The sequence below is a fragment of the Haliotis rubra genome, unplaced genomic scaffold, assembly GCF_003918875.1.
Source record: "Haliotis rubra isolate DU_JTF1 unplaced genomic scaffold, ASM391887v1 Scf7, whole genome shotgun sequence".
Lineage (NCBI taxonomy): Eukaryota > Metazoa > Mollusca > Gastropoda > Lepetellida > Haliotidae > Haliotis > Haliotis rubra.
In genome coordinates this window covers 1,683,441-1,709,094 of record NW_025767412.1, presented here as the reverse complement: position 1 = coordinate 1,709,094, position 25,654 = coordinate 1,683,441, and the positions used below count along the sequence as shown (strand labels likewise).

The window sequence follows — 25,654 nt, the reverse complement described above, 5'->3', positions numbered from 1 at the left end:
ATTTAGTAGAACTCTGAATTGGTCCCTCTCTGACGAGGGAGAAGAAAACTTTGGCATCTGGTACAAAATGTCTTTGCAGCTTTAATAAAGATTTGCCACATGACGTTTACTTAAAAATATTCGACTGTAAGATACTACCTGTATTATTATACGGGTAGGAATTATGGGGCTCTCATAAACACAAACGCTTGGAAAGGGTATTATTATTGTATATGTAAAAGATTCCTTGGTTTGCGAATGTCTACGCCAAATACAATTGTCCTTGGAGAAGCAGGTAGATGTCCTATTCATGTGTTCACACGTAAACGTTGTATTCCGTACTGGTTAAAACTCTCTATCCATGTCCACTTCACGCTACTCATCCAAAGCCAACAAATTGTTACGTAATCTAGATGTAAACGCAAGCGCCGAGAGTAATAAGTTTAATTGGGCTTCGCAAATATACATACATACCCAGTTATTTTACGAAACAACCGTCAAAACACATAGTTAACCAGTCATTGTCAACTGCTAACGGTATATAAATTGAAATATTAGTTTATTATCTATCAGGCTATTATGAAGAGAAATCTACTGAAAACTATATATACGTGTACTATGGGCCTGTGGCTATCAGTTCTGATAAAAAGATTGATTGATTGATATTTATTTAATCTTTTCAATGAATAGAAGGACTTTGGTGAGTTTTTGGGTTCCACTATCTGTGAAAGAACACCATATAGTCACGGTCAGTGTCTTGGTTGGTAATATTGTCTAAGATCTCCTACGGAAATAGACTTGAAGATATATACCACTGGTTTGTCGGCACCGTATTTGGTTACATTCAGTCCGCCGTTAAGTAGTTATAATATTAGTGAGTGTCACGTAAACAGGGCGGTGGGGTAGCCTAATGGTTAAAGCGTTGGCTCGTCCCGCCGAAGACCCGGGTTCTATTCCCCACATGGGTACAATGTGTAAAGCCCATTTCCGGTGTCCCCCGCCGTGATGTTGCTGAAATATTGCTAAAAGCGGCGTAAAACCAAACTCAGTCAGTCAGTCAGTCACGTAAACAAGCACCTGACAAAACAACGTGATGCCGTATTTAGTCTTCAAAATGTCTGTCCTGAAATTATGCGCCTATGTCGATATTGTTGGTTCAGTACTGGAGGTACAGAAATGATTTCATCCAAAGGAAGTGCCATATCTAATCGGTACAGGCTCAGTGTTTCACAGGAAGGCTCTCTGAACGACCAGTGCTCCGAGTTTAAGTGTGGTGAGAAGAAAAGCAGCCATGAAGAGTCCTACGGCTGGTCTGAAAAGCGAAAAAGAAGATTCTCTGTTTGCTGTTCAGGACCATTCACTTCACACTCGTAATCGTCAATGTGTGATTAAGAATAAAATATATATTTAAATGTATGAATACTGATTAAGCTTTTTGACAGATTATACGCTCACCGGGTGAACGAATGATCCAGTCGTTAGATGTGTCATAATTCGAGTTGCGCCCCTTAGACGTATCAGAACCCTATTCTGGTTCTCCCATGATTATGTTTCTTGTCAGCAACATGTCCATCCTCATGGGCAAGAAAAGGCTTTCCGGCGTTCCTCCTTCATTATATAGCTGAAAGCAGAGTAAAACCAAACTCACTCACTCAAGAAAAGAGTACACACAGACAATGTGTATGGAAACACATTTCAGGAAGTAAAGCTACGACAGTGATTCATCCTGTCTGTCTACCGCGATGATGACTCACAATATTCACTGTTGCATCTCTTTACTCAAATACCGTATTTATATGAAAAACCTTAATTTACTAGCAAGAAATAGAATGTAAACAACCATCTTTGAAAATGGCTAAAATGAAAATAAACTAGAACTATGTTTGCAATGGTGATGTATTTGACAAGGGTATCATAGTTTGTGCTTTGGACAACAGTTTGCAGGTTACGACGGGTATTTTCCGCCTTGTAACGTTATGGTAACGTTTGTTATTTTAGATCAAATCCAATTTTCAATTACCTAGTTTGCCTGACGGTTTTTGACAGTAACTATTGTTTAATGTGTCATGTGCGGCATGATTATTCATCTCATACTGTCTGGTATATCTAGAGGCGGGATGAATCATTTACAAGTGGACGTATTTTCGTGATGATAAACAATTAAGGAAATGTCAGAAACAGTGCCAGGCCCATTCGAAAGCTAAAAACTAAAAAATCTTTTAGCTGCCACATTTATGCCACTGCACTTGTCACACAGCTAGATCAACACAGTCGTGACGCTGGTTGATATAGGTCCCCGGGGGCCCCGTCCTACAAAGCGAACGTGACTCCACGACACTAGCAAGTCTATGTTAAAGCACAACTCTACTAACGCTTGGTGGAACGGATCTACGAGAACGCCTTTCTTGGCTGTTAAATGGGATCGGGTGGTGACAGTGGTCACCTGGCGAGTGTCTTAACCTCACTTGTAGGTATTTTGACCGAATGTCTATTGTTTGGTCTGATTATCCAACTTTTGTGTATTTAGAAGTGTTAAGAGTGAGTGAGTGATGGTTTTTCGCTGCTTTTAGCAATATTCTACCAACATCATGGCGGGGGGACACCAGAATAGGGCTTCACACAGTGTACCCATGTGGGGAATCGAACCCGCGCGAACGCTTTAACCACTGAGCTACCCCGCCGCCCCAGAGGCGTTCAGAAGAACACATAGAATAACCAATATACAGAGTAACATACACAGTCGGATGTTACATGCAGTGTTACAGCACCATGGATATACATAAGTTAGTAGCATGCTTTGAATATATTGACAGGTGTAAAGTATCGGTATAATTTCTAGGAGTCATGAAAGAAGAGAATGCAATTTTTGGTGGTTTACTTAAGTACTTTTGGGGTATATACATAATTTTCAGGTTATTAAGAGTTAGGAATGACAAGACTAGTCTTTATGGATGATCAATATGATGTTTGAAAACGGTACAAGTATCTGTACCGAAACGGCGCTATTTCACAATAAAGAAGTTGATCATCCATAACGACTTGTCATTCCTATTACTCGGAACTTCTAGAATGTCTCCTAAACAGTTTATTAAAGTTATACATGTAAAGTAAATGTGTTTTCATCCCCTAAACCTCTTTTACATTACATACAAAATTAATCCTTAACATCACAACTGAGTCAGGTAACTTTCCAGGCGAAAACCATTTCCCTCTAGTTATAGTTATATAAACACTACCAACAAAAGCGACACCACTTAAATATCCAAACCCCATAGGGATTCTCAAGTGGCCGATATTGTCGTTGGAGACGACTCAGTGGAAGAGGTGGTCGGATGTTAAATGATTGTGACTGTACCGTGACCCCAAGCATCACTGATTACATCCATATCAGTTAATGGTTTGCCTGGTCAAGTCTCCATTATATAGCTTCTTATCGATTATTAAACAATCTTGAAAATTAAAGTTCGTTCAATTTTAAGGTTTTGGTTACCAGAAAGAACAATTATAATCTCATCAGCCAATGACATGTAGTTTAATTCAAACTATGTTCTGGATGTAAAATATTTAGCTTTGGCATTAACTGCATAAATTGCGTAGGCGCCAAAATCATGTACAGCTGAAAGTCAAAACATATGTACGTCACCTATTTAGAGCCATCATATTCGAGACATAACATTTCATTAAGAAATTAGTTTGGTATTAAGCAACCTCCACTGTTGTATGTCCACTTTACAAATTCTTATATTTCCCTAAAACACATGTCTTACTAATATATATAAAATAACTTATGTATGGATGTCTCTATTGGGCTATTAGCTACACATCGTCGTCTGAAAACCAGAATGTTCTAGGTCCTTAAAAAAACTATTTTCGAGAAGATCAATCTTGAAGTTAAGAGCAACAATATTTTCAAATATATTCGATCAAATTCTTTGGAACTGTGCACATACAGGTGTTAAAATATCAACAAGACTTAGGCAATAACCAAAAGTATGTTAAAGCTTTTGAAACAAATAAGTAATTAACGAAAAACACTTGGAGATAGAACACTCGGCCAAATAGATTTGTAAATTTTGTTCAGAACCAGAGTGTTCTATGTATCAGAAATGCAGATAAATCATTATTGTACGATTATTGTATGATTATTTCTACTGTACCAGGTTGTATTTGTGTTGTTTTAACTTGTTTTATTTGTTTATTTTCATAGCTTACGAATTACAATGAATAAATCATAAATAAAGACAATGTTCTAATGTTCTATTTGTATGACTATAATGATGGTACCTTCCAGATTGTGTCATCTCCATGGCACGTGATCGAACTGGATTTGCTGATTGTTCCAATAACCACTTGGAATACTGTGGAACTAACAAGTTGTGTAATGTTATGGAGATAGAACTATGTAAAACCACTTTCTAGGCTATATATCACGGTGAAACTTTGCTTTGCATGGAGATAGAATGTGCAGTAAAACATACCCTAAGCTTTATCACAACCATACAGACAGTATCTCATTGGATCACACAACCATACAGACACTACCTACTGGAATCACACATCATACCGACAGTATCCCATGGAATCAACTGGTAAAGTGGAAAGTTTCAGATGACGATGTATGACAAATGGCAATTAAGGTGCCAGTTGTAAGGTATCAAATATAAGGTTAGCTATCAAATGCAAGGTGAGGTGTATCTGTTGGAAACGCTAACATTTTCTCATCGTAAACATGCCAAACATACCGTTTTAGAGAATTTTTTCCCCCCAATTAGCATTTTTTAAGCTATAAACATGTCACTATAATGCACGACATGCCTATATAAACAATGCAGGTGCCCGTGTTGTATTGATGCTGTTGTATAAGTCTGCCAGATCTTGTACTCAATTAGTGTAAGACAGTTTGCAAGATGATGTTGGGTGTCTTAGTGGTCTTGAGTCTTGCCCTGTATTCTGATGCCTTGTCATGCGCTAGCTGTGAAAATACTCCTTGCCCGTACATCGGCTTACCCTGTAAGCCATCGGAATACGTGTACCCGCCTTGCGGTTGTTGCCCAGAATGTCCACTTGAGCTTGGACAACCATGCGGAAGCTTCACACAAAGGTATTTGAAGTTGTTTTTGTACGATTTGTGAAATCCATTCCCGATTCTTGTGTCCTCAAAACCCAACACAGACCGGACCCAATGCAATATTGTTGCGTTAATGCAGCCCCTACCCCTCCCAACCTACTCTCATCCTACTGTGTAAAATCTCCAATGGTTCATTTTATTTTACTTCGTTATACTTCGTTGTGATTATTCGAATATAACAGTTTTGTTTGTTTGTTGGTTGTGTAATGCCGCACTCAGCAATAGTCAAGCTCATATGGCGGCTGTCTGTAAATAATCAAGTCTGACCTGATAATCCAGTGAACAACAGCATGAGCATCGATCTATGCAGTTGGGTTACGTTGACATGCCAACCAAGTCAGTGAGAACCCGATCCCATTAGTCGGCCCTTACGACAAGCATGAATACCAGTTTTATCCCCCGATCTTCACGTGTAGAACAGTATTTGAGAGAGTTGTCGCTTCAGTTGTCTATTTGTCCTTTACTGTGATGCCGTATATGTGCATATTTTATGCATGGCAAATTTTATTTTCTAGGTGCCAGTTTGATCTTTGGTGCTTGAGGCGAAAAAGGAACAAGATAGAAGCCTATAAATACGTGCCATGGTATCTCAATTTCAAGGGTGTGTGCGCCAGGGTCGACGTCTGTACAAGCTAAAACTCTCAAGGTCAGTGTCGATTTAAAGTAAGAAAGTGAGTGAGTTAGTTTTACGCCGCTTTTACCAGAGGGGGACAACAGAAATGGGCTTCACTCACTGTACCGATTTTGGGAATCGAACCACATCATTCTAGTCATTTAAAAGTCAATAAAAAGAAGTCGTTAAGTTTTACACATTGCTTTGAAAATTTTGCTTTGCCTAAAACGACTGGGCACGAGATTACAGAACTACGGAAGCGTAGTAGGGCCACGGTGAGAAAATGTTATTGGCTTTTTTCGTAATTGTTTACAGGTTGACTTGACTGGGGTGGACAAATGTTGAGTACGGCGTAAAACAATACGAAATTAAAAAAGGCAAAGAATTGTCATTATAGTTACTTGTATTGATATACTCTCCCAAAAAGAAACGCATCATGAAAATATCAATTTCAGCATTGAATTAAAACGTGATTCAGTTTACAAAAGGGTTTGCTATGTTTATGAGTCCAATGGTGTTTATGTTTTGAAACATCACAACAAAACGCACCATCCGTAAAATACCCGTATTTAACGGCATGATTTTCAATTTCGGCGTGTAGTGTCACAGAATACACAATGCACGTGAAAGTTGGGGATCAGATAGTCTCAATGATGGGTATAAAAGGTTGATCGCTGTCTGTCGATTATTCACTGTATTTGGATTATTGTTGACGAACGCAAAATGCCACGTCTAAGTGAAGCCAACGGTCATATCGCCATTGGTTTGCTTTGAAGCTGGCCAGTCTCAACGTGCAGTTGCCCGACGCATGAATGTTCACCAAAACACCATTTCACGGCTCTGAGAGATATCGCCGGCAGAATTCGGTAGCTTCCGTACAGAACAGATAATTTCCTATCATATATGGAAAATATATTATGGAAAGAGTATTTATGTGCATGATGAATGAATGAATGAAGGAAAGAAGGAAGGGATTATATATACAACAGTCGATTACTGTTGATTTCTAGTTTTGTGTTTGAAGCCATCATCGGAATTATTTATCTGTTTTTCAGAAACAGCCTCTGAAGACACAATACAAACAGACACCAGACACTATTTCAGTCAGTCGCATTGTTAAACATGCAGTAATGCATTTATGTAAAAATGTGCTCTCTGTAAATAAATCACGTTTTTTAAAATGACTGACGTCCCTGTGATGGAGGAGCAGTCTAAAATGCAGAATGTGTCACGCTATGTGACGGTTTGGTCCTTATGAAGACTTAATTGTAGAACTTTCATGGGCACGGTGATGTATCTAGAATATGCAACAGCACTCACTAACACATGACTGATACAGACGCTATATTTGTCAGATACGTACAGTAACGTATAAATGAGTGATTTAGTTGTTAGAGGTCGTGTGTTTTGTTTTCTAAGATGCCTAGCGGTTAGAACAATCGAAAAAATACATTATGAGAGACAATAAAGGCATATTGATGCTTTAGAAACCTACGGTAGTACATGGGCCATAAATTCTAATCTTGATAAAGCTAAACTTTTATGGTTTTATTAAACAGGATCAAAAATGTCAAAATCTTCAAAGTGGACATGTAAATCAACTACGCTTGAAGTTGTTACTTCCTACCAGTATCTTTGGCGAGTTATTTAGTAGAACTCTGAATTGGTCCCTTCCTCTGACGGGAGGAGAAAACTTTGGCATCTGGTACAAAATGTCTTTGCAGCTTTAATAAAGATTTGCCACATGACGTTTACTTAAAAAATATTCGATCTGTAAGATACTACCTGTATTATTATACGGGTAGGAATTATGGGGCTCTCATAAACACAAACGCTTGGAAAGGGTATTATTATTGTATATGTAAAAGATTCCTTGGTTTGCGAATGTCGCCAGTACACAATTGTCCAGGAGAAGCAGGTAGATGTCCTATTCATGTGTTCACACGTAAACGTTGTATTCCGGTACTGGTTAAAACTCTCTATCCATGTCCACTACGCTACTCATCCAAAGCCAACAAATTGTTACGTAATCTAGATGTAAACGCAAGCGCCGAGAGTAATAAGTTTAATTGGGCTTCATAAAATATACATACATACCCAGTTATTTTACGAAACAACTGTCAAAACACATAGTTAACAGTCATTGTCAACTGCTAACGGTATATAAATTGAAATATTAGTTTATTATCTATCAGGCTATTATGAAAGAGAAATCTACTGAAAACTATATATACATGTACTATGGGCCTGTGGCTATCAGTTCTGATAAAAGATTGATTGATTGATATTTATTTAGTCTTTTCAATGAATAGAAGGACTTTGGTGAGTTTTGGGTTCCACTATCTGTGAAAGAACACCATATAGTCACGGTCAATTAATCTTGGTTAGTAATATTGTCTAAGATCTCCTACGAAATAGACTTGAAGATATATACCACTGGTTTGTCGGCACCGTATTTGGTTACATTCAGTCCGCCGTTAAGTAGTTATAATATTAGTGAGTGTCACGTAAACAGGGCGGTGGGGTAGCCTAATGGTTAAAGCGTTGGCTCGTCCCGCCGAAGACCCGGTTCTATTCCCCACATGGGTACAATGTGTAAAGCCCATTTCCGGTGTCCCCGCCGTGATGTTGCTGGAAATATTGCTAAAAGCGGCGTAAAACCAAACTCAGTCAAGTCAGTCAGTCACGTAAACAAGCACCTGACAAAACAACGTGATGCCGTATTTAGTCTTCAAAATGTCTGTCCTGAAATTATGCGCCTATGTCGATATTGTTGGTTCAGTACTGAGGTACAGAAATGATTTCATCCAAAGAGTGCCATATCTAATCGGTACAGGCTCAGTGTTTCACAGGAAGGCTCTCTGAACGACCAGTGCTCCGAGTTTAAGTGTGGTAGGAGAAGAAAAGCAGCCATGAAGAGTTCTAATGGCTGGTCTGAAGAAGCGAAAAAAGAAGATTCTCTGTTTGCTGTTCAGGACCATTCACTTCACACTCGTAATCGTCAATGTGTGATTAAGAATAAAATATATATTTAAATGTATGAATACTGATTAAGCTTTTTGACAGATTATACGCTCACCGGGTGAACGAATGATCCAGTCGTTAGATGTGTCATAATTCGAGTTGCGCCCTTAGACGTATCAGAACCCTATTCTGGTTCTCCCATGATTATGTTTCTTGTCAGCAACATGTCCATCCTCATTGGGCAAGAAAAGGCTTTCCGGCGTTCCTCCTTCATTATATAGCTGAAAGCAGAGTAAAACCAAACTCACTCACTCAAGAAAAGAGTACACACAGACAATGTGTATGGAAACACATTTCAGAAGTAAAAGCTACGACAGTGATTCATCCTGTCTGTCTACCGCGATGATGACTCACAATATTCACTGTTGCATCTCTTTACCTCAAATACCGTATTTATATGAAAACCTTAATTTACTAGCAAGAAATAGAATGTAAACAACCATCTTTGAAAATGGCTAAAATGAAAATAAACTAGAACTATGTTTGCAATGGTGATGTATTTGACAAGGGTATCATAGTTTGTGCTTTGGACAACAGTTTGCAGAGTTACGACGGGTATTTTCCGCCTTGTAACGTTATGGTAACGTTTGTTATTTTAGATCAAATCCAATTTTCAATTACCTAGTTTGCCTGACGGTTTTTGACAGTAACTATTGTTTAATGTGTCATGTGCGGCATGATTATTCATCTCATACTGTCTGGTATGTCTAGAGGCGAGATGAATCATTTACAAGTGGACGTATTTTCGTGATGATAAACAATTAAGGAAATGTCAGAAACAGTGCCAGGCCCATTCGAAAGCTAAAAACTAAAAAATCTTTTAGCTGCCACATTTATGCCACTGCATTTGTCACACAGCTAGATCAACCCAGTCGTGACGCTGGTTGATATAGGTCCCCGGGGGCCCCGTCCTACAAAGCGAACGTGACTCCACGACACTAGCAAGTCTATGTTAAAGCACAACTCTACTAACGCTTGGTGGAACGGATCTACGAGAACGCCTTTCTTGGCTGTTAAATGGGATCGGGTGGTGACAGTGGTCACCTGGCGAGTGTCTTAACCTCACTTGTAGGTATTTTGACCGAATGTCTATTGTTTGGTCTGATTATCCAACTTTTGTGTATTTAGAAGTGTTAAGAGTGAGTGAGTGATGGTTTTTCGCTGCTTTTAGCAATATTCTACCAACATCATGGCGGGGGACACCAGAATAGGGCTTCACACAGTGTACCCATGTGGGGAATCGAACCCGCGCGAACGCTTTAACCACTGAGCTACCCCGCCGCCCCAGAGGCGTTCAGAAGAACACATAGAATAACCAATATACAGAGTAACATACACAGTCGGATGTTACATGCAGTGTTACAGCACCATGGATATACAATAAGTTAGTAGCATGCTTTGAATATATTGACAGGTGTAAAGTATCGGTATAATTTCTAGGAGTCATGAAAGAAGAGAATGCAATTTTTGGTGGTTTACTTAAGTACTTTTGGGGTATATACATAATTTTCAGGTTATTAAGAGTTAGGAATGACAAGACTAGTCTTTATGGATGATCAATATGATGTTTGAAAACGGTACAAGTATCTGTACCGAAACGGCGCTATTTCACAATAAAGAAGTTGATCATCCATAACGACTTGTCATTCCTATTACTCGGAACTTCTAGAATGTCTCCTAAACAGTTTATTAAAAGTTATACATGTAAAGTAAATGTGTTTTCATCCCCTAAACCTCTTTTACATTACATACAAAATTAATCCTTAACATCACAACTGAGTCAGGTAACTTTCCAGGCGAAAACCATTTCCCTCTAGTTATAGTTATATAAACACTACCAACAAAAGCGACACCACTTAAATATCCAAACCCCATAGGGATTCTCAAGTGGCCGATATTGTCGTTGGAGACGACTCAGTGGAAGAGGTGGTCGGATGTTAAATGATTGTGACTGTACCGTGACCCCAAGCATCACTGATTACATCCATATCAGTTAATGGTTTGCCTGGTCAAGTCTCCATTATATAGCTTCTTATCGATTATTAAACAATCTTGAAAATTAAAGTTCGTTCAATTTTAAGGTTTTGGTTACCAGAAAGAACAATTATAATCTCATCAGCCAATGACATGTAGTTTAATTCAAACTATGTTCTGGATGTAAAATATTTAGCTTTGGCATTAACTGCATAAATTGCGTAGGCGCCAAAATCATGTACAGCTGAAAGTCAAAACATATGTACGTCACCTATTTAGAGCCATCATATTCGAGACATAACATTTCATTAAGAAATTAGTTTGGTATTAAGCAACCTCCACTGTTGTATGTCCACTTTACAAATTCTTATATTTCCCTAAAACACATGTCTTACTAATATATATAAAATAACTTATGTATGGATGTCTCTATTGGGCTATTAGCTACACATCGTCGTCTGAAAACCAGAATGTTCTAGGTCCTTAAAAAAACTATTTTCGAGAAGATCAATCTTGAAGTTAAGAGCAACAATATTTTCAAATATATTCGATCAAATTCTTTGGAACTGTGCACATACAGGTGTTAAAATATCAACAAGACTTAGGCAATAACCAAAAGTATGTTAAAGCTTTTGAAACAAATAAGTAATTAACGAAAAACACTTGGAGATAGAACACTCGGCCAAATAGATTTGTAAATTTTGTTCAGAACCAGAGTGTTCTATGTATCAGAAATGCAGATAAATCATTATTGTACGATTATTGTATGATTATTTCTACTGTACCAGGTTGTATTTGTGTTGTTTTAACTTGTTTTATTTGTTTATTTTCATAGCTTACGAATTACAATGAATAAATCATAAATAAAGACAATGTTCTAATGTTCTATTTGTATGACTATAATGATGGTACCTTCCAGATTGTGTCATCTCCATGGCACGTGATCGAACTGGATTTGCTGATTGTTCCAATAACCACTTGGAATACTGTGGAACTAACAAGTTGTGTAATGTTATGGAGATAGAACTATGTAAAACCACTTTCTAGGCTATATATCACGGTGAAACTTTGCTTTGCATGGAGATAGAATGTGCAGTAAAACATACCCTAAGCTTTATCACAACCATACAGACAGTATCTCATTGGATCACACAACCATACAGACACTACCTACTGGAATCACACATCATACCGACAGTATCCCATGGAATCAACTGGTAAAGTGGAAAGTTTCAGATGACGATGTATGACAAATGGCAATTAAGGTGCCAGTTGTAAGGTATCAAATATAAGGTTAGCTATCAAATGCAAGGTGAGGTGTATCTGTTGGAAACGCTAACATTTTCTCATCGTAAACATGCCAAACATACCGTTTTAGAATTTTTTTCCCCAATTAGCATTTTTAAGCTATAAACATGTCACTATAATGCACGACATGCCTATATAAACAATGCAGGTGCCCGTGTTGTATTGATGCTGTTGTATAAGTCTGCCAGATCTTGTACTCAATTAGTGTAAGACAGTTTGCAAGATGATGTTGGGTGTCTTAGTGGTCTTGAGTCTTGCCCTGTATTCTGATGCCTTGTCATGCGCTAGCTGTGAAAATACTCCTTGCCCGTACATCGGCTTACCCTGTAAGCCATCGGAATACGTGTACCCGCCTTGCGGTTGTTGCCCAGAATGTCCACTTGAGCTTGGACAACCATGCGGAAGCTTCACACAAAGGTATTTGAAGTTGTTTTTGTACGATTTGTGAAATCCATTCCCGATTCTTGTGTCCTCAAAACCCAACACAGACCCGGACCCAATGCAATATTGTTGCGTTAATGCAGCCCCTACCCCTCCCAACCTACTCTCATCCTACTGTGTAAATCTCCAATGGTTCATTTTATTTTACTTCGTTATACTTCGTTGTGATTATTCGAATATAACAGTTTTTGTTTGTTTGTTGGTTGTGTAATGCCGCACTCAGCAATAGTCAAGCTATATGGCGGCTGTCTGTAAATAATCAAGTCTGGACCTGACAATCCAGTGAACAACAGCATGAGCATCGATCTATGCAGTTGGGTTACGTTGACATGCCAACCAAGTCAGTGAGAACCCGATCCCATTAGTCGGCCCTTACGACAAGCATGAATACCAGTTTTATCCCCGATCTTCACGTGTAGAACAGTATTTGAGAGAGTTGTCGCTTCAGTTGTCTATTTGTCCTTTACTGTGATGCCGTATATGTGCATATTTTATGCATGGCAAATTTTATTTTCTAGGTGCCAGTTTGATCTTTGGTGCTTGAGGCGAAAAAGGAACAAGATAGAAGCCTATAAATACGTGCCATGGTATCTCAATTTCAAGGGTGTGTGCGCCAGGGTCGACGTCTGTACAAGCTAAAACTCTCAAGGTCAGTGTCGATTTAAAGTAAGAAAGTGAGTGAGTTAGTTTTACGCCGCTTTTACCAGAGGGGGACAACAGAAATGGGCTTCACTCACTGTACCGATTTTGGGAATCGAACCACATCATTCTAGTCATTTAAAAGTCAATAAAAGAAGTCGTTAAGTTTTACACATTGCTTTGAAAATTTTGCTTTGCCTAAAACGACTGGGCACGAGATTACAGAACTACGGAAGCGTAGTAGGGCCACGGTGAGAAAATGTTATTGGCTTTTTCGTAATTGTTTACAGGTTGACTTGACTGGGGTGGACAAATGTTGAGTACGGCGTAAAACAATACGAAATTAAAAGGCAAAGAATTGTCATTATAGTTACTTGTATTGATATACTCTCCCAAAAAGAAACGCATCATGAAAATATCAATTTCAGCATTGAATTAAAACGTGATTCAGTTTACAAAAGGGTTTGCTATGTTTATGAGTCCAATGGTGTTTATGTTTTGAAACATCACAACAAAACGCACCATCCGTAAAATACCCGTATTTAACGGCATGATTTTCAATTTCGGCGTGTAGTGTCACAGAATACACAATGCACGTGAAAGTTGGGGATCAGATAGTCTCAATGATGGGTATAAAAGGTTGATCGCTGTCTGTCGATTATTCACTGTATTTGGATTATTGTTGACGAACGCAAAATGCCACGTCTAAGTGAAGCCAACGGTCATATCGCCATTGGTTTGCTTGAAGCTGGCCAGTCTCAACGTGCAGTTGCCCGACGCATGAATGTTCACCAAAGCACCATTTCACGGCTCTGAGAGAGATATCGCCGGCAGAATTCGGTAGCTTCCGTACAGAACAGATAATTTCCTATCATATGGAAAATATATTATGGAAAGAGTATTTATGTGCATGATGAATGAATGAATGAAGGAAAGAAGGGAAGGGACATATATACAACAGTTGATTACTGTTGATTTCTAGTTTTGTGTTTGAAGCCATCATCGGAATTATTTATCTGTTTTCAGAAACAGCCTCTGAAGACACTCAAGCAAACAGACACCAGACACTATTTCAGTCAGTCGCATTGTTAAACATGCAGTAATGCATTTATGTAAAATGTGCTCTCTGTAAATAAATCACGTTTTTTAAAATGACTGACGTCCCTGTGATGGAGGAGCAGTCTAAATGCAGAATGTGTCACGCTATGTGACGGTTTGGTCCTTATGAAGACTTAATTGTAGAACTTTCATGGGCACGGTGATGTATCTAGAATATGCAACAGCACTCACTAACACATGACTGATACAGACGCTATATTTGTCAGATACGTACAGTAACGTATAAATGAGTGATTTAGTTGTTAGAGGTCGTGTGTTTTGTTTTCTAAGATGCCTAGCGGTTAGAACAATCGAAAAAAAAATACATTATGAGACAATAAAGGTATAGTTTTTTGATGACGTAACAATTGAATGACGTTATCCCGTCACTGCGCCATTCTAGTGTGCCCCCTCGTAATCGAACCATTTTACATTACGTCACAATGTAAGCGACGTCACGATGCATGTCAGTTGTCATCGCCTCGTACGGCCTCCTACAGTAAACTACACCGTTGCATCCAGTTTCTTGGTTTGCTGTTGCTTCACGCAGCTAACATCACTGGTGGAAACATTACGTTTATGTTTTACGACGGTTAAAATGTGTCATTTCGACTCACAAGTTTTCAGCGACACGGTAACGTTCGTAATGTTTACATTCCCACAATGCATTCGTGGAATGTCGCTTGACTACTCAACTTCCTCTGGATGTACTGATCTAAACTTACGCTGGTAGTAGAAATGCAACGTTCATATTGCCCCATATGGTTTACGTTAATGACAGATGTAATTAAAATAATTCAGAGAGAAGATATTTAATCCGAACGTAAACCGTCATCAAACTGTTATCATTTGTTTTTTTCTGGTAACGTTCGTCTTAACGTAGGGGGCAGACACATCAATAGAACAGCGCGCCAGTTAGCCCTGTGCGAGGATTCTTAATTTAGGTCACCGACACCGTCGTTTGTTTTCTGCCTTAAATCAATCGTAATTATCTTTTGAAAGTATTAAATTTGGCATCTTAGAAAAAGAAATACACTTCGCCCTACCACCATGTATAGTGTAATAAAACACACTTTCGCCCTGAACTATTATAACGTTAAAGCACTCGGACGCAAGCGTCCTCGTGCTTTAACTATAATAGTTCAAGGCAAAAGTGTGTTTTATTACACTATACATGGTGGTAGAGCGAAGTGTATTTCTTAAATAGGTAACTTGCACCATGATGTACTCTTAACAGAAATTTTGATTTCGGTTTGGAAAAAGGAAGAAGAGTTTGATGGTCATATCCTACATCCAAGGTTCATTCCTGTCACGACTGTCCTGTTTCCACTATTTATAAAGTTTTATCATTAATTTTAAAGTACAGGTTCAAGAGGTGCATTGTCTCTATATGTCAGAGCTGGCTGATATGCATTAAATGTTCACCCTGGGGCAAGGTCTGACAAAGTCACATATATAGATATTTAAAGAAAATAAAGGTAAATGTGTCGCAAGTCAGCTGAACTGACAATGACTTTAATTGTGAACTTTTGTCTTGATGTATGAACACTGTCATGTTGATGAAAAATATGAATGACTGGAACATATTTAGCAACCTCCAATGTCATTTGTCCACTTGATAAATTCAAATATTTCCGTAAAACATACCTCTGACAAATCTGTCTAAAGTATTGTATGCATGTTTCTTTTGGTCAGTTACCTACCTTGCTGTGTTACGATCATGGTTTTAGATATAAACAATAGACTAAAACGTCCGCTTCACGAGTGCAAGAGCAGTTTGATGGGACAGTGAATAATCTGTTTTGAAATTGGTTATATCAGTTAATTACTTTAATAGTTTTTTTCTGCTCGTGGCATACCCTACACAAAAAGGATACTACACAGAATGTCGTTTTGGAAACCCGGTCTAGTCATTATTTAAATATACGGATGTCGCAGTCAAGTGACTTGTCATGAATGTAAACAAAAGCAATTGTTCATTTAAATCATTCAACAGAGCTTTAAATGTACACTTTTCTACTTTCTGTTTACACTAAGGTGTGGAACTCACAATCTACGTAATTTCACAGCTGGTATACAAATATCTTGCCAATATCAAACACGAACAAACATCTTTGTACTGGACAACATTCTTCGACCGTCACAGACTAAGAAAAAAGAATTTAATGATGAAACGTACAGTTATTTGTCTGGATCATGTTCATAGAAGTAATCTCAGCGTGTGCAGTCTTTTGTTCTGTGACCCTGAAGATCTAAGCAACCCATGCTTGTGGTAAGAAGCGACTACCGGGATCGGGTTGTCTGGCTTGACACATGTGTTATAGATCGATGCTCAAGATGTCAAACACTGGACTGTCTGAAGTCCAGATTATTTACAGACCACTGTCATATAGCTGGAATATTGTTGTGTTCGGCGAACGAGGCAACGAAAGAGCGAACGAAGGAAGGAATGAACAAACGAAAGGAGGAGGGAACGAACGAACAAACGAAGAAGAAAGGAAGGAAGGAACGAATGAAAGAAGGAACGGACACTCATAGGTTGCTCTTATGTTGAGACAGAGGCCACGAGATAAGAATCCATATCGTCTGAAAGCTGAGTTATGATTGGCTTCAGTGGCGGATCCAAGGGGAGGAGGGGTTCGACCCCCCTTTTTGAAAATGACTTAAGACCACATTGAAAAAAAAAATTGCGTTGGCGGAGCCAAGGGGGGTTCAGGGGTTTTTAACCCCCTGAGCCCCCTCTTTCAAAATTCCTGGATCCAACCATGGGCTTCACAACCACTGCATCCTTATTGTTTCACAGTGAATCGTTAACGTTCCCACTATGTTGACATTGACCGTATCTTATGTTGAGGTGAGAGAGATTATATCACCGCAAGCACTTGTTCACAGGGGCTTGTAACGCTAAAAACTGCCCTCAAGGTATATACTGTCACTGACGGGGTCTTAGTACTATAGTATACTGTCACTGACGGGGTCTTAGTACTATATATATATAGCACTAAGACCCCGTCAGTGACAGTATATACCTTGATGGCAGTTTTTAGCGTTACAAGCCCCTGTGCACTTGATCGTTTGTTAAACACCTTTTATCCTAAGTACCTCTGAGATGATGGCAGTTTTTAGCGTTACAAGCCCCTGTGCACTTGATCGTTTGTTAAACACCTTTTATCCTAAGTTGAATAAAATTCTGAGATGTAAATGTTCATTTGTCAAGGTAAAATTATGAGGATTCGCAATCGTAATTTCACTTAACTTGATTTACTTTTTTGTTTAAAGTGACATTCATCGGTACGTTTTCACTGCAAACAGACTATAGAAGATACAAGATAAAGGTTTACACATCCTTGTATTCCTCATGGAATCACATCCTTACCTTATGGAATAAAGGACTTGGAATGCCACACGGACACATCCATACAAAGAGTACCTTATGGAATAACACTGCCACACAGACAGTACCTTATGGAAAAACACTGCCACACAGACAGTACCTTAGGGAATTACAGTGCCGCACAGACAGTACATTATGGAATAACACTGCCGCACAGACAGTACCTTATGGAATAACACTGCCACACAGACAGTACCTTATGGAATAACACTGCCACACAGACAGTACCTATGGAATAACACTGTCAGACAGACATTATCTTGCGGAATAACACTGCCACGCAGACAGTACATTATTCAAAACAGTTTACAATGGGCCCAACTGTATTTTCCTTTAAAAAGCTAGCCACACTGGTAAAGTAGAAGGTTTCAGCTGATGAGGTATGACAAATGCCAAGGAAGGTGTCAGTTATAAGGTATCAAATGTAAGGTGAGTTGTCAAATGCAAGCTGACTTGTCTCTGTTTGAAATGATATTTCCTTAAACATGCCAAACAAGCCGTTCTAGAGAACTTTTTCATTTCACAAATAGATTTTTAAGCTTTAAAACACGACACTCTAATCCCCGCGATGCCTCAAACACCCATATAAGCAACGCAGGTGCCTGTGTTGTATTAATCCTGTTGCATGAATCGTCCAAGTCTTGTAATCAACTCGTGCAAGACAGTTTGCAAGATGATGTTGGGTGTCTTTGTGTTCCTGAGTCTTGCCCTGTATTCCGATGCCTTGACTTGTACTAGCTGTGAAGATGTTGCTTGCACGACCGTCGGTTTACCCTGTCAACCTCCGAACTACGTGTACGCCCCTTGCGGTTGTTGCCCAAAATGTCCACTTGAGCTTGGACAACCCTGCGGAAGCTTGACACAAAGGTATTTCAAAACGTTTTCGTGTTTGTGCCAAGTCTGAAATTTATTTTCCAATTCTTGTGTACCCCAAGCTACCCCGCCCAATGCAATATTGTTACATTAAGCAGTCCCTTCATCTCCGAACCTACATACCCGTGAAGGTCCGGGTTAGAATTGATCTTCAGTAACCCATGCTTGTCGTAAGAGGCGATTACGGGATCGGATGGTCAGGCTCGCTGACTTGGTTGACATATGCCACCGTATCCCAATTGCGTAGATTGATGCTCATGTTGTTTATCACCGGATTGTCTGGTCCGGATCGATTATTTCCAGACCGGCACATATGACTGGAATATTGCTGAGTGCGGCGTAAAACTAAACTCACTCATCCTAACCTACTCTCATCCTATTGTATAAGTCTTCAATTGTTCATTTAGTATTGGCAGGAACTCATGAACAAAGACAGCAAGAACAACAATTTTAGAGAGTTCTCGTTTCAGTTGAGTTTTTGTCCTGTATATGTGGTGCGTTATCTGTGTATAATGACATGCATGTACTTACTATGACGTGTGATATGTTAATACTGTAATGATATATTTACACTTTACTATATCGTATGTGTGACATATGTGTATAGAGCGTATACTGACACTGTCTATGTGTATACAGCGTATACTGACACTGTCTGTGTATACAGCGTATACTGACACTGTCTATGTGTATACAGCGTATACTGACACTGTCTATGTGTATACAGCGTGTACTGACAGTCTATGTGTATAGAGCGTATACTGACAATGTCTATGTGTATAAAGCGTATACTGACAGTCTATGTGTATAGAGCGTATACTGACAGTCTATGTGTATACAGCGTATACTGACAGTCTATGTGTATAGAGCGTATACTGACACTGTCTATGTGTATACAGCGTATACTGACAGTCTATGTGTATAGAGCGTATACTGACACTGTCTATGTGTATAAAGCGTATACTGACACTGTCTGTGTATACAGCGTGTACTGACACTGTCTATGTGTATACAGCGTAAACTGACACCGTCTATGTGTATACAGCGTAAACTGACACTGCCTATGTGTATACAGCGTAAACTGATAGTCTATGTGTATACAGCGTATACTGACACTGTCTGTGTATACAGCGTATGCTGACAATGTCTGTGTATACAGCGTGTACTGACACTGTCTGTGTATACAGCGTATACTGACACCGTCTATGTGTATACAGCGTAAACTGACAGTCTATGTGTATACAGCGTATACTGACACTGTCTATGTGTATAAAGCGTATACTGACAATGTCTATGTGTATACAGCGTAAACTGACAGTCTAAGTGTATACAGGGTATATTGACACTGTCTATGTGTATAAAGCGTATACTGACACCGTCTATGTGTATACAGCGTATACTGACACTGTCTATGTGTATACTGATTTACGTATGATTTACTATAGTGGGTGGTATACTATTTACCTATACTATGCTACTTTGTATTATATGTGTTTACTGATATACTTATACTTTACTATAGCATATAATATTTGTATACTGATTTATTCATTTTGTACGACCGTGTATGATATGTGTAATACAATACTGATTTACTTGTACTTCACTATAGTGTGCAATATGTGTTTACCGCTATACTGATATATATGTGCACAATGATATACTAAGTACTTTACTACAGCTGACGACAATACTGACATATCTATACTTTACTATGGGACGAGAAACGCGTAAATTGATACATAGTATGTATATGTAACATGTACAGTGTACAGTGTGTTAAATGTGTAGAATGATATGCTTGCAACTTCCTTGAGTGGCATACTAGATTCGATACAGGATATTGTACCGTTGTCAGGCAGCAATGTAACATGAAGTGGAGGGGGCATATATAACGATCCGAGTGAGATTATTATATATACGGTGGTGCGATTATAAATATACTAGTATACAGGACATTGAAGCCCACGGGTCAAGGCAAGTTTTGTTTTCCAGGTGCCAGTTTGATCTTTGGTGCTTTAAGTCAAGTGGTAACAAGATAGAAGCGTATAAAAACGTGCCAAATTTTCCCAGTTTCAAGGGGTGTGTGCCCATCTCGACATCTCTACAAACTAAAACTCTCCAGTGTCAGTTAAGGTAAGTGTCATTAATGGGTAAGAGGTTTACGCTGCATTTAGCAGTATGTTAGTGACAGTAACACACCGTTGTGTCGAGCTTTGATGTGTCGACGATACGGCTGTCTCGAAGTAGAGGCTTGGTCTATGCATGTTCTTACTTTAATTATCATGTTGCATTTGTGTCGAACCTCAGATTACTCGAAGTATTTACGTAATGTACTTCAAGGAAGTAACGGCTTGTCAGTCTGACGTGGACGTGCAGGATTTTTTCCAGTTTGGTGAAGGGGCGGTGGGGCAGCCTAATGGTTAAAACATCCGCTTGTCACGCTGAAGACCCGGTTCGATTCCCCACATGGGTACAATGTGCAAAGACCATTTCTGGTGTCCCCCGCCGTAATATTGCTAGAATATTGCTTAACGTGGCGTGAAACCATACTCACTCACTCAAGTTTGATGAAACCCAAGATCACTTGGTGACAAGCTTATTTAATCAGTTTCGGGCAGGTGTAGTGGACAGCGAACGGAGACGCCTATGTCTCTTGTCCCTAGCCCCTACCCCTTACTCACTGCCAATTATTCATACGAATGACGACCATATTATGTATTCTATATTATTCTCAACGCATTACTATGTAAACAAGTCATATGACACTGACTCAGTTTGGTTTGTGTGAACACTATTACACTCAATCAGTTATCCCTCATCTGACCAGCTCTCTGTCGGAGGAAAACTCGAAGTAATGCAGGTGCCACACAGCTACCACTTTGGTGAAATCCAAGGTGAGAAAGACACACACAGGACGGACCGAGATTCGAACCCATAAGCAAGGGTTTCTGGCATGGCCAAGGGAGGCAACTCTGCGACATAAAAAATAGCGTCATGATATTTGCATACCCCTCCCCCCCCCTGCCTTGAGTAGTCGGCTAATCACATCATTTAAGTTATTTCAATAAAGGCGGTTTCCATCGATATAAGTTAAGTATATAATAGGCAAAGGTTGCTTTGAGGATTTTGCTTTGCCTATAACGACTGGACACGACATCACAGAACACAGAATTTCTCATCATATGGGGAATATGAAGTGCATTTATGTACATGATGGGCGAATGAATGAGTGAGAGAGTTAGTTTTAGGCCGCTTTTAGAAATATTCTAACAATAACATGGTGGGGACACCAGAAATGGGCTTCAGACACTGTACCATGTCTGGAATCGAACCCAGGTCTTCGGCGTGACGAAGGCAGAACAGAGAATTTCCCATCATATGGAAAAGATGAAGTGTATTTATGTACATGATGAATGAATGAATGAATGAATGAATGAATGAATGAATGAATGAATGAATGAATGAATGAATGAATGAATAAATGAATGATTGAATGAATGAATAGATAAATTAATGAAGAGAAGGACACATATACACCATTCGATTTCCAGTGCTGTTGATTTCTAGTTTTGTGTTTGATCCTCTAAAGTTATTATCGGGATTATTTTTTTTTTCAGAAAAAAAACTCTGATCACGTGAAGACCATTCACTATTTCTATCAGTAATGCATTTATGTAAAATGTGCCCTCTGTAAATAAATCACGGTTTGTTCTTGAAAAACTGAAGTCGTTGTTGGAAATACATACCCAAAATGTCATAGAACGATATTTTTGTGGAAGGATCAGTCAAAATGCGGGATGTGTCATGCAACAACAGCACGCACTAACACTCGTACAGATACAGTAGCGATATTTGTCAGATCACCAATTCTCTGTAAAATGGAGCCAATAGCAAACAACGTTAAAAAAATAAAGTTTTGACTTTCCGTGAAATTTTATTAGGTTTCAACTCATGGAACATGGTGTGCAAAAAAAAAAAAAAGGGAACACTCCGTTGATCTGTTACACTCTTATGAAGATACCGGCATCTTTTTTGCATTGTGATCTACTGGATCTCTGTGACAAATCGAAAAAAACAGATTGAACAAACATACATGTAATTACAGTATTGTTGATATTCCTTTTTAATGAAGCACAGCTCTCTCCATCAAAGGCAATTACAGTTGGTGGGATACAGTTTTCAACTTTTAAAAATTCACATCTCAGGGAGGTAAGGAAGAAAACTGAAATCATGCAATCTACGTTGCCACCATATGTAATATTGTTTCATCGTTTCAGTCATTGTAGTGTAACCTGAAACAAATTTGGAATAAAGTTGTGCCTTTTACAAAATACCATCCACTATTGACTAAATCAATGTAATAATTTTTGCTTAGAAAAGGCACAGATGAGTAAACTGAAGAACTACGAGAAACATAACATTTTTGGTAATCTACGTTACCGCTCATTGTATGGTGGCTCTGTAGCTTATAATACACTGATAATCATAAACTTTTACAAAATAATGAGCATTATGTATAGATGAAACAATACAAATAGATGTCATGGTAAAGTAACGAGGTATCAGAGGGTGCCCGATAATGTTTAAAATGTTGACTTTAGTGTAATTACGTTACCAAGGTCAAGGTAACCTAGCTAATTCATTGATTTAACATTAGCTTGATTTTGTATAATAAGTATTGTATTGTTGATAGGTATTAGTTGCATATGAAAAGAAAGCATTGTAGTTGCCAAATGGATCTCGTATATTACATTAGAGAGATGACATTTACGTGTACTGAGTATCGCAGACTCCCTCTGTGTATCATCTGTGACTTGCTTCGCCATTGTTGGTTATTTCCAGCGTTTTATGTTGTATATCAATATATGTAGGTTACGTATATACATTACATCCTTCAAAAACTAGACGATATAAACTCTAATAATGTTTATATTGTAAAGGCATCTGGAGTAAGCGGCTATAGAGAGAGTTTCAACACTTTTGCTAATTACTTCTTCAGCTACTTCACATCATTTTAAGCATTTTATCAACTTGAAGGTATTTGCGTATTCTAGATATTGTTAATTCAACAGTAACGTAGATTAAGCATATACTGGAGACAATGTAATAAGGGGTAATCAATTTTAAAAATCATATTTAAATGCCATCCTTTAGTTTCCCTTGAGAGAACAACATTATAGATTACTCATAAATGCTATTTTAAACTTTTTCAGGATACTATCGTGGGTTACATTTTACATTGTACGTCTGATGACAAGCGTTTTGTGATAAAATCAGCCCTTATGAACATCTGTGGATAGTCAGAAAAGCACGAAGGCGTGCCATTTAACTTTGTTTGCGATATTTAACAGCAAACATATATTAAATACAAATCTCAACTCTTGAGGCTACAGTTTAAGTGCGACAGCAATATTAATAAATGGCTTCGCATTACAGAGAATTGGTGAGATACAGTAACATATAAATGCGTGACCTATTGCTAGAGTGAGTGAGTGAGTTTGTAATATGTAAAGAGGTGACTTGCACCATGATGTACACTCAAAATAGAAAGAGAGCTTCCGGTTTGAAAAAGGGAAACAGTGTTTGATGGGCATATCCAACAACCAAAGTTCATTCTTGACACACAGGATTAGCTGGTTTAAAACATGGCTGAAGTAGTTGAAAGTTCTGCAGTAGCCTCTTACTGGTGAACCACTAGTCACGGGTTCAAATCTCAGAGTTGGTCTGATCATGCTTCTTGATACGTCAGCACCACACACGTGACTATGGGTTTCACAAGAAGTGTCTTCACCCTGTATCACACCCGGCTCTCCTAAGTCATGCGTGGTCGACTGAGTGTTTTTAGTACGCCGTGAGTAGAACTATTCCAGCAGGTCGACATTAGAAATGAGCTTCACTCAATGTACCCGTAGGGAATCGAACCCGATTCGGTTTGACCAGCGAACCCTTGAACCACGAGGCTACCCCACCACGTCGATCAGTCGTGAATTTGACCTAACAGTGAGACGGAAAACGAAAATGACATAATGTTCAATCACGGTAATGGATGCTGTTATATAACCCAAATATTGCAGAGTACAATGCCAAACGCACAAGCACAAATGGATTCAAATATGCAGATACCTACTTTTGCGCGTAGCATCAAAATTTCTTGATTGAATAGCAAACGACAAAGTTAAACGGCAGGCGTTGTGACTCAGGTACAAAACATAATTATTTCACATATGTTACACAAACGAATGTGTCAATGTGTAAGAAAACTGGTAGACATTCTGATAAAGAAAGACAGCACGTAAAGGAAATATCGCTTGTGTTTTGTAGTTTAAATTCAGACATTGTGATCATGAGGGGTATCGAACCCGGGTCTTCGGCGTGACGAGCGAGCGCTTTAACCTCTAGGCTACCCCACCGCCCCTCTAATCCTTTGGGGGCGGTGGGGTAGCCTAGTGGTTAAAGCGTTGGCTCGTCACGCCGAAGACCCGGGTTCGATTCCCCACATGGGCACAATGTGTTAAGCCCATTTCTGGTGTCCTCCGCCGTGATATTGCTGGAATATTGCTAAAAGCGGCGTAAAACTAAACTCAGTCAGTCAGTCTAATCCTTTGAACGAAGTATGTTGCTTATACACAGACAATTATGTGTGAGTATATTCCCGTCTGCTGTGGTACACCTACATATATGAACACTTTGGACAAATCCATTGTGCAAGATAACAGTGAGCAATCAACGGATAGCTGCTAGGTCCTTTCATTGAAGGTTTTGGCAAGTCAACTGTCCATTCCCCTCTTCCATTCCCGACCTGCCAAATACATTGTACGAGCATGTAACATCTATATTTGTTTGTTGTTTAACGCCGCACTCAGCCATAGTGCCTCTATATGACAGCAGTCTGCACACAACCAGACAATCCAACATCATAAGCATCGATCTGCGCAACTGGGATACGATGACATGTGTCAATCCAATCTTAGATGATTACACCAGACAATTCCAAATGCGAGCTACTGATTATAACTATCGCTTTCAAACATCGTACGACAGAACGCCGTGAAGTGCCGCTTAGATTTTATGATCGCTTCACCGTTATGGACGCATGTGGTTGTGTATCAAGTTGTCAGCTATACACGGAAGATGTCGCTTTACTATTGATCATGTCTACATGGGACGTTTTTCATGTGTT

General features: G+C 38.9%; 1 protein-coding gene across 1 annotated transcript; it reads left to right on the top strand.

The window, feature by feature from the left end:
• Positions 1-18,177: 18,177 nt before the first annotated feature.
• On the top strand, positions 18,178-22,194 carry LOC124258707 (perlustrin-like). The gene is made up of 3 exons (XM_046692782.1): positions 18,178-18,465; positions 20,467-20,607; positions 22,092-22,194. The coding sequence occupies exons 1-3, from the start codon at positions 18,224-18,226 to the stop codon at positions 22,111-22,113; spliced, it is 405 nt and encodes a 134-aa protein (XP_046548738.1). The 5' UTR covers positions 18,178-18,223; the 3' UTR covers positions 22,114-22,194.
• The last annotated feature ends 3,460 nt before the right edge of the window (positions 22,195-25,654 follow it).

Bases quoted from the DNA above. Each gene is read 5' to 3' on its own strand.
- LOC124258707 (XM_046692782.1), top strand. From the start codon at position 18,224: ATGAATCGTCCAAGTCTTGTAATCAACTCGTGCAAGACAGTTTGCAAG. The intron at 18,466-20,466 runs GTATTTCAAAAC...TTTGTTTTCCAG, and splicing joins TGCGGAAGCTTGACACAAAG to GTGCCAGTTTGATCTTTGGT. The intron at 20,608-22,091 runs GTAAGTGTCATT...TTTTTTTTTCAG, and splicing joins ACTCTCCAGTGTCAGTTAAG to AAAAAAAACTCTGATCACGT.